We start from the raw sequence: 11,121 nt of genomic DNA, 5'->3' as shown, positions 1-11,121 counted from the left end.
ATACTGAACCAGATTTTTATAAGATTCAGCCAAAATGAGTTGACAATTTCTTTTTAAATATTTTCTTTTTTTAAGACAAACACATTTTTATACTTTTTCTTTCAAAATTGTGAAATTAACTTTTTTCCCATTGCTCTCCAGCTTTCTTCAAGAATACTAATATCTCTGAATGCTGATAACACTGAAAATATTTGCCCATGATTTGAAATGGATTCTCAAATCTCCTCTTTATTCAGGATTTAACTGTGCACACAGGAGTCAAATAAGACCAAAAACAATATCTGTGATTATTACGGCAACTCATTTTCTTAAACAGCCCACCAAATGGTTCTGATATGCCACAGAAAGCCTGGGCACGAGGTTTGTTGCAACATTTGGGGGGGGGTCTGAGGGCTCCTTTACCAGAAAAATCTTAGCATCAAACACTTAATTTCCTGCATTCTGCTGTATTTTTATGCAACAGTTTCTGGTGAGAATGTCTTTAATTATATCAAAATTAAAGTCCTTCACTACTTTCTGGATTTATTGGGGGGACAAATGCACATGTTCTAATTATTGACGTGTCCCCTGTGCCCTCCCCTTCCCCTCACCTCAAAAACTAAACCTATTGCCCCTTTCCCACTGCACAAATATCCACTAACCCCGCTAACATCTGGCTTTTTTGCATTTAATGGAAAACATTACAATTAGCATTCACTCCCAGGTCAAATGACTCTGTGGCTACGGGTATTTATCGACTCCAGCTCAGATCATCCTCCACCCACAGTAATGGAAACACAACAGATGGGTTAGCCCCAACAACCAGAAAATACCACACATCTCCGCCAAAGCAGCGCTTCATCATCGATCCAAATTATCCCGCACCAAGTTTGAAAGAAATTTCGAATAAGTAAATATATAAAAAAGAAGTAACCACTATAACATTTTGACTGGCCTCCATGCTGCTTTCTAGTGTTTGTTAACCTGTTTTCCATGACGTCAGACGTGACACCAGTAAAACGACACACTCACAGAGCCGTGTACACTGTTCTGGTGTACTTGCAATGGGAAAAGAGTGTTATGCTTATTTTTAGTGGATTTTTGCATTTTCAAAAAAACTGTATATTTGCTAATTTGGCTGGGAAAAGCGCATATGACAGACAGTGTCATTATTCAGATCAGGCGATCTGTGTGAATTGCTTCATGCATCTGAACTCATATGAACACTACTTTGTTATAATGATCAAGAGGGCTGGAAATTAACTTTTTTGTCCAGCTGCCACTGCAGCTAGTGGATTCCAAAATATATGAGCCACTTAATAGATTACTATTGGGGTTTTTTTTTGCAGGTCAATGAAGCAAATTTATCAGCCACTTGCATATTTTACCAGCATTTGGCTGGTGGCTGGTGATCAGTCCTTTATAGCACGTTCATGTTTCACAAAATTTACAAAATACTGATTTTGATTCTTCCAGATTATTTTTTTGGTGTCATACTTTATGAAACAATGTGAACACTTTGTGTTAAGTCAAATACTTTATACTTTACAGTATAAATACATGTACACTAGGGCTGTCAGTGTTAACAAAGGTCCGAAGATTATGTGTGTTTTTTTTTTATTACGCTCGGGAGCTAAGGAATGCAGTGGTACCAGCCATTTCATGTTAGCTGCAGAAAATGGCATGGCCATTTCACAGGGGTCCCTTGACCTCTGACCTCAAGATATCTGAATGAAAATGGATTATATAGAGAACCCCAGTAATGACTCCTAAAACTCGGATACCCGTTACCCATTTTAGCACCTCTGGGTCCCTCGCCTTAAAGTCATTGGATTTTTTTAATCAGTTTTTGGTCAGAGGCATTAAATAAGGTCTGTGGTAAACACAAGCTAAAGAGACTTTCACATTTTGTTTTCCTGACACAAAATACATCAGTAAATACCCCACTGGTGAACACTGAAGCTTTTATGTGTCTTAAAAAAGACGGTTGCCAACAAGTAGCTAAGTGAGACTACAGAATGTCATCAAGCCGAACACTGCCAGCCTTAGCGGTGGCGACGCGACCATAGTGTAGTTTGTTATAGCCTAACATGAGCTTTTTACCTCTGGGGATTGCATTTAGGCTTCAAAAATCCTGAAAGTGGTGTTAATATGTTAAGATTAATCCGAAATGGAATGAATGGAAAAATCTCATAGGCTTCTTGATTAGGGAACCAGAGCGACATTAGTTTCCTGGTTGGCCCACAGAAAACGTCATCCCTGGAGCACTCTGGGTACCCATGACTCTCCCCTTTACTGACAAACTCACTTAAACTCATCCCATGCAGTTTCTTGCTTTCATGTGATTCCTAATCAAGAAAATCTGGAAAGAATGACGTTACTTGGTCAATGTGGACCTAAAACTGTTTTGAAATGCAAAATAATGGAATTAAAAATGTGATTAAAAATGCTATTAGTCGCGATTACATTTTTAAAAAAAAGTTTGACTAATGTAAACAAAAAAAAATGCATCCCTTAAGAACAGACAACACACAAAGAAACACACATGCACACAGAGATCTTGAACTTTGCAAGAGTGCAAAACTGAGTGTAAGTCTTGAGGGAACAGGAAACGACTTCCCTCCTCCCCCTTCAATTCTAACCCCCCCTCCCCTGTTCCTCCCCCTCCTCTCCTCCCTCCTCCTCCTCCTCCTCTTCCTCCTCCAGCACCACGCTATAGCAGCGAACTAGGCAGGCCAACTTGCAGAGTGCAGCTCAGCCTCGACAGCGGCTGCTTCCTACTGGGGGTCTTCGGAGAGCATCGCACTCCAATGTGCGCTGCTGTGCCCGCTGGATGTTGAAATCGCGCCGTGCGCCTCGCCAGGAGCCACCATGTCCAACCCAACCCACGACCCGTTCTACTCGTCTCCGTTCGGACCCTTCTACAGGAGACACTCGCCCTACATGGTCCAGCCCGAGTATCGGATCTACGAGATGAACAAGCGGCTGCAGGCGCGCACAGAGGTGAGCCGAGCGGAGGGAGCCGCTGCACGGTCCCGTTTAGGTTGCGGTACCGGTGTGGTAGGGTAGCCGGGCTGTGGGGGTCCGGAGCGGGTAGGAATAGAAGGGATTTAAGGGCTGGAGGCTTGGGGAGAAAGAGGGGCTCAGGTCGGTATTAAGGTCTGTCAATCTGGAGGTGTGGATGTGATGCCAAAGTGCCAAACATTCCTGAGGTGAAAGTAAACAGGCTCCGGTGTGCAGACTAAACGCTGCAAGAAATATCATCATCTAAAGTCTCTGTTTTTACGGAAATCAGCATGATATGTGGAAAAACATGCGTTCACGTGGCCAATTAAGTTGTTTAAAATGTAAGTGTCATCTAGTCTGATGTGGTCTCCACCTGAAGTATTTCAAAATCAAGTGGAACTACACCGCAAACATGACATTTAAAGATTTTAATCGAGATTTTAAAACTCATTACACTAAAATTAACACTTTTTTTGCAGTGTTACATCAATACAGAAAGTTATTAATAAACAACACAGTTTGAATGTCTAAAAGGCTAACCAAGTCTAACTAGGCTGCATAGACTGAGGCAAAGTAGCCTTTTCACGTGCATTTAATTTATTTGCATACATTTACATTTATATTTGCATATTAAAAACTGACTCAAGACCCATTTCAGTGTAGAGAGTTTGCCCATGTCCTTGTGTGGTATAACTGCAAAATAATGCATCCCAGGTTTCATCACTGTTTCTGTGGATGAAGTTCTCTCCATGAAAGTGAGCCATCTGATTGCAAAGTAAGACCATCATAATATAATTGCAGGAGGGGTGAATTAATTTCATGTCAGTTTTCCTGATGCTTCAACTAGTCGGTGCGCTCAGTGCGTGTGGCGTACACAGTGTCATTCAGACTAAACCTTTGGTGATCCCAATGTGAATTATATAGCAAGCATCTGTCTTCAGCATCTGTTCTGTGATCTCAAATGTGTAAATCTGCAGATAAAAAGTTCATCCAACATGTCAAGTTCTCCTCGAGAGGCATCTTTAGGGGAATGGAAAGCTGCAAAATGCAATAAAAAGCACATTTTAGCAGCCTAACTGTTCAGTTTTTTAACTGTAAATGTCAGGGATGCAGCTAAGGACTATTTTCATTATGCATTAATCTAGCAGTTGTTCCTAATGTGTTAATTAATCATGAGATGCATAGAATGTCAGCAAAAACTGTGCATGGTGATCTCTTAAAAATGTCTCTCTTTGTCAGACCAAAAGTCCAAAACCAAAATATATCAACTTTATCATCGCAGAATAAAAAGAAAATCAGAAAATATTCACAACTGAGAAGCTGGAGCTAGTGAATTTGGCCATTTGTACTGAATAAAATCACTTTAACATGAACCATTTTCAACTTGATTCTCTATGAATAGACTAGTCAATAATAGTTTAAGCTCCAAACATCAAATTGTTTACATAATGTGACTTCTGGTTGCTGTCGGAAGCTTTAAGGCTGGAATTTGATTCCTGCTGTGACATTACAAACTGAGCTGTTTTGAATAAATGTATCCTAATGAAATAATTGGATATGAAATTGTTGCAGTCATTTTAGAAATCTGGTTTTTAGAGGCATGCAGTCTCCAGCTGAGTTACTGCAGCAGCAGCTCGCAGAATGATGCTGACTTTCCTAAAGAGGAACTTGCAACTTTAAGCAGACCAAGGCAATGTTGCTGAGATGCAACGGCCCGGTCTGATGCATTATTCATACGGAGTGGTCCAAGCCCCAGTGGACCTCAACTCCCTGTACCACACATGCACCAAGAAAACCAAGTGCAATCACCACACACACATGCACAAACTCACATGCATGCTCGTGTGCGTACATGCGCACACACACGACAGGACATGTGCATGTGTGTATATACAGCTCATGATTTGGGCACACAAACACACATCAGTTTAAACCATTACCTTCATCTCCTCAGACTAAATTATATAATTGCATAATAATATAATTAGTTTTTTTTGTTCCCGTTGGTGCTCATAGCATCTTCATCCCCTCCTCGTCTTTTTTCCTCAGCGGCAGGAGTGTATAATACATCTTCTCTTTCGCGATGTGGTTATTGTTTGATTAAAATGCAGGTGGTGGATGTAACGTGGAGGAAGTAGTGTCCTATAGCGGGAAATAAATGCATCAAGGGTTTTTTGGGGGGTTTGTTTGCATCCAGATGTGCCATACAGCTCGGTTCAGGCTTTTAACAAAATTATATAGCAATTATCCTCGTGGATGCAAAACTGCAGCCATCAATTTACTGAAACGTATTGCATGTGAAAAAATATTTGAGGAAATTGTAGAATAATTGTAACATAAATCTGCCTTCACAGAGTTCTGTGTAGTTGTTTCACTCTAACGAAACAGAGATAGATGTTGTGTGAAAATATTGTGTATGCTTCATGTTTACTTCCTGTAAAGCGGGGTCAGCTGCTGCTGGTCCCTTAATGATGATGCGTGCCTGAAGGGGTCATTCTGCCGCTCAGTCCGCCTCCTGTGCTTTAACATTCAGCTCACATTCAGGAACAATAGTGTGTCAGTATCAGCGCCGGGTCAGGATGATGATGTTACAAAACAGGAAGTTTGAAATGTTCAAAAAATCTGGATTCCATTACAAGAAAATAGTTGAATTGTCGTGGTTGATAGTTTCTTGAATATTTCATCAAGGTTTTGTTGCTTGCAGCTTTTGCAGATCCATATTCTTCTGTGTTTGATGTGAACGGCTGGCAGTGAACTGATGGAAGTTTGATTAACTCGGTTTTGAAAACACATGACGATCTTTGCTGTTGTGTTTTGTTGACACTGGCTTTACTCGCTCACTGCTGTTTATGTGAAAATAACAATCATTGCAAAATCATTGTAATTAATTTCCTGCAAATATTTTTCTCTTTTCTTTCTCTTTTTAAACTATGTAGAAAAGTGATGAAGTGGCACAAAAATGAGCATAAATCATCATTGCACCAAATAAGGAAATATTTCAAATTTTAAATGTCATATTGACAAGCGTTAGTGAATGTATATTTATTTGATTTTTAAAAAATCAAACACAGTGAAAATTTATTATAGTAATATTTCAGCAGTATTGGATTTTTTACAGTATGATTACAGTCTCCAAAAATATCAGGGCATGCAGTATTTGATCACTGTCATAATCAGTTATAGTGACCCTTAAAGGAATGAAAACAGAGAGCTTTTTTTTCATTAAACAAGCTTAATTTTATTAAAACTTGAAACCATTTTTGTTAATAGAAGTATCTTTTAAAATATCTGCCAGGCAGTTGAGGAGGAAAGGCGAAGTACAGGTGAGATTCTCCGTCTGGCGGCATTTCTTAGATAAACAAATGTACATTGTATGATAATGGTTTAATTTTCTTACCACAGTATATCTTGAAACCGGTATACCGCTGCAACCCTACCGCAATGTGATGCTGCTTATTCATGCAGAGCAGCGTATCCTGCTGTAAGACGTCTGATGGTTAAACTAGAACTCCTCGTATCTCAGAATAGACTTATTTGGGATTTGGGAGGGTAGTGCTGCACAGAGGCGTTGCAATATACAGGTGTTGATGATAACTGTGTGAAATGAAATACTGATATTATGTTAATGATAAATATATGATGAGATCGTGTTAATAATCCAGCGCCTCTTCTGTTTATTTCCGATCTCGCTTTATCGTGTTAATATTGTTATCATGAACTCTTTTGTATGGTGGTCATGAGGGTCAAAATGCAACAGCGTTTCAGAAAACACGATGACATTTCATAAAACAAACAATTTCACAAGTGACAGTGACGTTTCAGATTTCAAAAAACACCACATTTCAGAAAACACAAAAACATTTCAGAAAACACAAAAACGTTTCAGAAAACACAAAAACGTTTCAGAAAACAACATTTGGAAAATGTAACAAACTTGAAATGTTATTGTGTTTTCACAAGTGCTGCCCATGAAGGACCGTCCACACTGGCAGCAGTTAAAATCCATTATGTTTAACATAGACATATTTCACGGCTGACCCAGAGATAATGCATCGTTTTCTGAAATATATCAGTGTGAAATCATATTTATTGGCAGTTCTCAGACAATTACAAAAGGTCATGCAGTATCAAGGTAATTAAACAACATCACATATGTATTAAAGACGGGACTGGTCAGTCATTACGTGCATTATGAGCAGGAGCTTTTATTCTTGTTCAAAAATGTACAGTACACATACAGTAGATGACAGAAAGCATGTTAAACCGATCCAAAGAACGCATAATAGGGAATTCTTCTGTTGGGTTTTAGTGTGAAGACACATATTAAAGCTTTTCTGTGACTGCAGTTTGTTGCTTTATTTTGTTGATCCAGTCAAAATGATTTCAAGCTTTGCGAATAGCCGCCTTGTCAGAATTATCACCCAAGTAAAGATGCTTAACATTGTGAAAGGACTGCCATTGTTAGGGATAAGAATGGCTCCGAGCGTACTTAACATCGTGCTTGCTGGCAGGCCGTCGAAGCAGAATGACTCACTGTAGTTTGCCTTCCCGTCGCTGTGAGTAGTTTTTAAACGGGGGAACTGACTAAGCCTCAGTATGACACCACCTTTTTAGAAAAGTGTTGAAGGAGTCGACTGAAGTCACTCTTCTGTTGAAAATTCTTCCATTTGTCTTATTCATGAGTGTGCTTTTGAATTTGCTTGGCTGGTGGTGCAACTGCCGCTCGCACTGGCGGGACCTGACACGTGGAGGAGACTTACTTACCTCCAGAGGAAGCTATAGTCTGTACGAGTATAAGTGACATCTATAGCCGTGAATCCTCCGGGAGTGAAATATCAGGTTGTTAGAATTAGACACGTTTGTGTTATTCTGGTTTTATTCTTTTGATTTAATACCTTGCACTTACACAGTATTGTTGCTCGGACTGGAACCTTTAGTCGACAGTGTTTTCGGTGTCTCCTGAATCGTTTTAAAAGCTGGAGAAATTAACTATACCAGGAAAAATCCACCACTGGATGCTCTTGTGCCATTAAAGACAGTTAAGACTCAACTTCGGTGTTGTTCGTGCATTAGAGAGGCTGTTTCATGGTGTTTTGAAGTTTACTTTTAGGTGTACACATCCTCTCATATACAGTATATGTCTGTTTCCTGCAACCCCCGGAAAGAAAAAAACATAAAGTGTTTGCTTTGAGCTATGAGATATCTGTGTAGGTGGAGAGAGCTGTAGCGAGGTATAGGGCTGCGACTAATGATTATTTTTATTATCCATTGATCTATGTTCTCTACTTATCTATCAGTTAAGCATCTGGTCAATAACATTTCACACATTACTGAAAAAGGTTGATCCCAATTTCTTTGCGTGCAAGGTGTGTCCAGCAAATCTTCACATTGGAGAAACTGGTACCAGATCATAGTTGGAGTTTTTGCTTTAAAGAATTGTATTAATGTTTAATCAAAGTAGTTGACTATTTGAAGAATCCGACACGTCTTCATTTATAAACAGAGGAGGTTGTTTGAGTTACATATATGACCAATGGAGAGTATCAGCAACAGGCACACATACTTCTTTACACATACATTTTACTTGTACTTTGTACACATTTTGAAACCATTGATTTTTTTTTTTTTTTTGGTTAGGATTCAGGCAACAAAATGAATGTTACTTGATTATAAGTGCTGCCCAGAATACTATTTTAGGGGCTTCAAAGCTTCAGTAATAATTATGAGGGAAGCCATCAGTCATATTCATACATGCTCATCAACAACCCACACCCGAGCAGTCTTTAGCAGTACGGTTATGGGATGCAATAACACCTCTTGCAGAAACTCTTTGAGTCTTTGTTGTACATCATGTGACTTATAGAAGAAAAAAAAAATTTCCATTGCAGGTTTACGAAATATGGCTTTTTCAGATCGCCTGAAATACTACCTAATGAGAGCATAAAAACATTTTTAGCGAAATTTTTTTTACGGAATAGACGTGTAGGCGTATTTTATGTTTGCAGTTTCAATTTGTGCAAATTAAGAGTTAATGGAAACCTGCCTTGTGTAAGAGAGAGAGTGATAGAGAGAGGCAGGAGAAGGTGGAAGGTGGACTATTACAGCTTTGTTTCTGTGAGTTATTAATAACTTCGAACCCTACAGATCTGCAGGGCCTCATTATTGATGCAACGCAAGTGCGTCATTAAAGTGGTCAACAATATATAACCGTCCATGCTTTGTCTCACCTGTTCCTTTTCCTTGTAGGACTGCCAATTTAATATTGACACTGACGTCCTTCGTGTCTGAGTCTTGCCGCCTCTTTTCAGTTATCTCCACGATTTTAGTGTTGAAAAAAGGAAGCTGAGGAAGTTGATTACAAAGGCATGACTGAAGCTTTGAAGTATTCTGTTCAGCCTGGTCATTAGGTTTAGGAAAAGATCGTGACTTGGGTTCCCATAAGAACATTTGTAACGTAACTTTAGTAAATTTAACTTGTGTTGCGCACATGGTGTAAGTTAAAGATGTTATGTAAGTAAACGTACATACGCATATTAAAATAACTCAATGCTCACTCTTTGTTTCACATGGGACACGAACAGTGGTCTCTTAGGTTAAAGTCCTGAGTTTGTTTGACCAATCCATCCACCTGATCTCCTGGCTCCTTACTCTCTGTTGCTCTCTATCCTTCATCACTTCACTGGCTGATTCCCTTCTGTCATAATTACCACGACCACGAGAAGTTGCCACCTAACAATAAACATAATTGTGTGTTGTAATAAATTGCTTGTACAGATGACCCACACAGTCATTTTTTGAGGACAAAAAAGGAATAATCAGCTGAATCTCCCAGTTTTGCTATAATGATGACGATCTTAAGGCTGAAACTAATGAGTATTTTCACAAACATTTAATCATTAGTTTATTTTCTCCATCAATCATTTCATCTCTCACAGTCCAACAAACACTCCAAAATCCAAAGATATTCAGTTTAATACTACATAAATTAGGCTTGGGTGATTAATCAAATTATGGTTTTGGCTTCCAACAATTATTTAAAGAAGATAATCGATATAAATCTTTAAATGTGCCCACGATATGTTTTACGATGATGCTATTTTGTATTGTGTTTTAAATCCAGTGCACCTCTTTCCTTTACAGCAACGTGTTTTCCCGCCTTACTAAAAGCCCAAATTCACTTTCAGCCAGTTTTTCTGTTGAACTATATTTAAAATAAAAATAAAAATCCACTCACAACATTTTTTTAAAGGTTCAATATATGTATGATGTTTCCAAGGTCAATGAGTAATCCTTTTGAATAATCGTGATCTCAGTGTTGACCAAAATAATCCTGATTAAGCACACTTTCACAGCTAAGAAGAATTTAATGGTATTTTTGCTCATAACACAACTTAAATGATGAGTTGATTATCAAAACGGTTGAAAAATATTTTTATTTTAATACATAAACTGGCTAAATGTTTCAGCTTACTGTTGAGATGATGATATACTGTATAAGAAAATGAAAAAAAAATTAATTATACACTAACACTGATGATGTTTTAAAGGTTCAATGCTTTAAAATTTCACAGCCGATTGAAATATCTTATGTACTCTCATGTTTTCTGCTTTAGGTTCGTTAACAAGTAGTTTTATTTTTAGGCGACCCTCATTTAAAACATACTGAAGGTTTGTTTTCTGCTTCCTCTTGGTAACAACCTTTTCACCTGCTGTGCTCTCAGAAACTCACATGGAAAATAAAACGGCGAAAAAACAAACAAACGACACAACAAGTCCCGCGTGCTTGCCTGGGATCAGCGCTCACCTTTGAACTGATAACTGTGCTGCAGTTTAAACAGTCCTGCTCCTGTGATGACTCGGGGTCTGTTTCTATCCCAACCTTATTACCTGCTCCATTCATACTTATTACCTGCCCGGCTGTATTTCTGCAGCGCGCTGACTGCTATCCCATTACCTTCATTTTACACAATGTGAACCCACTGTGACCTGGCAATCTAAACAGGCTTTGATGTGGATTTGATGCCATGCATACGGTGTGACCACATTGTTTCTGTGCTGTCGCTCAGGGGGCACCGGCCCTGCCGTACAGAGGCAGCTGCGGTGATTTGTGGGGGAATTTGACACTTAAGCGTATGC

At 39.0% G+C, this 11,121-nt stretch overlaps 1 protein-coding gene across 4 annotated transcripts in view; it reads left to right on the top strand.

Moving 5' to 3' along the window:
- The first annotated feature begins 2,701 nt into the window (after window positions 1-2,701).
- ldb2a (LIM domain binding 2a) overlaps window positions 2,702-11,121 on the top strand; it is a 120,593-nt gene continuing 112,173 nt past the window's right edge. For all 4 annotated transcript variants that reach the window (XM_042493547.2, XM_042493546.2, XM_088080809.1 and 1 more), the window contains exon 1: window positions 2,702-2,982. In XM_042493547.2, coding sequence (XP_042349481.1) covers window positions 2,851-2,982 — 132 coding nt within the window. In that variant the 5' untranslated portion in view covers window positions 2,702-2,850. The remainder of the gene's footprint in view (window positions 2,983-11,121) is intronic.

This window comes from Plectropomus leopardus, chromosome 8, assembly GCF_026936395.1.
Source record: "Plectropomus leopardus strain MGB_pleo_1.0 chromosome 8, ASM2693639v1, whole genome shotgun sequence".
Classification (NCBI taxonomy): domain Eukaryota; kingdom Metazoa; phylum Chordata; class Actinopteri; order Perciformes; family Serranidae; genus Plectropomus; species Plectropomus leopardus.
The sequence above is the reverse complement of the archived record's forward strand: the minus strand, read 5'-3'. Positions and strand labels throughout refer to the sequence as shown.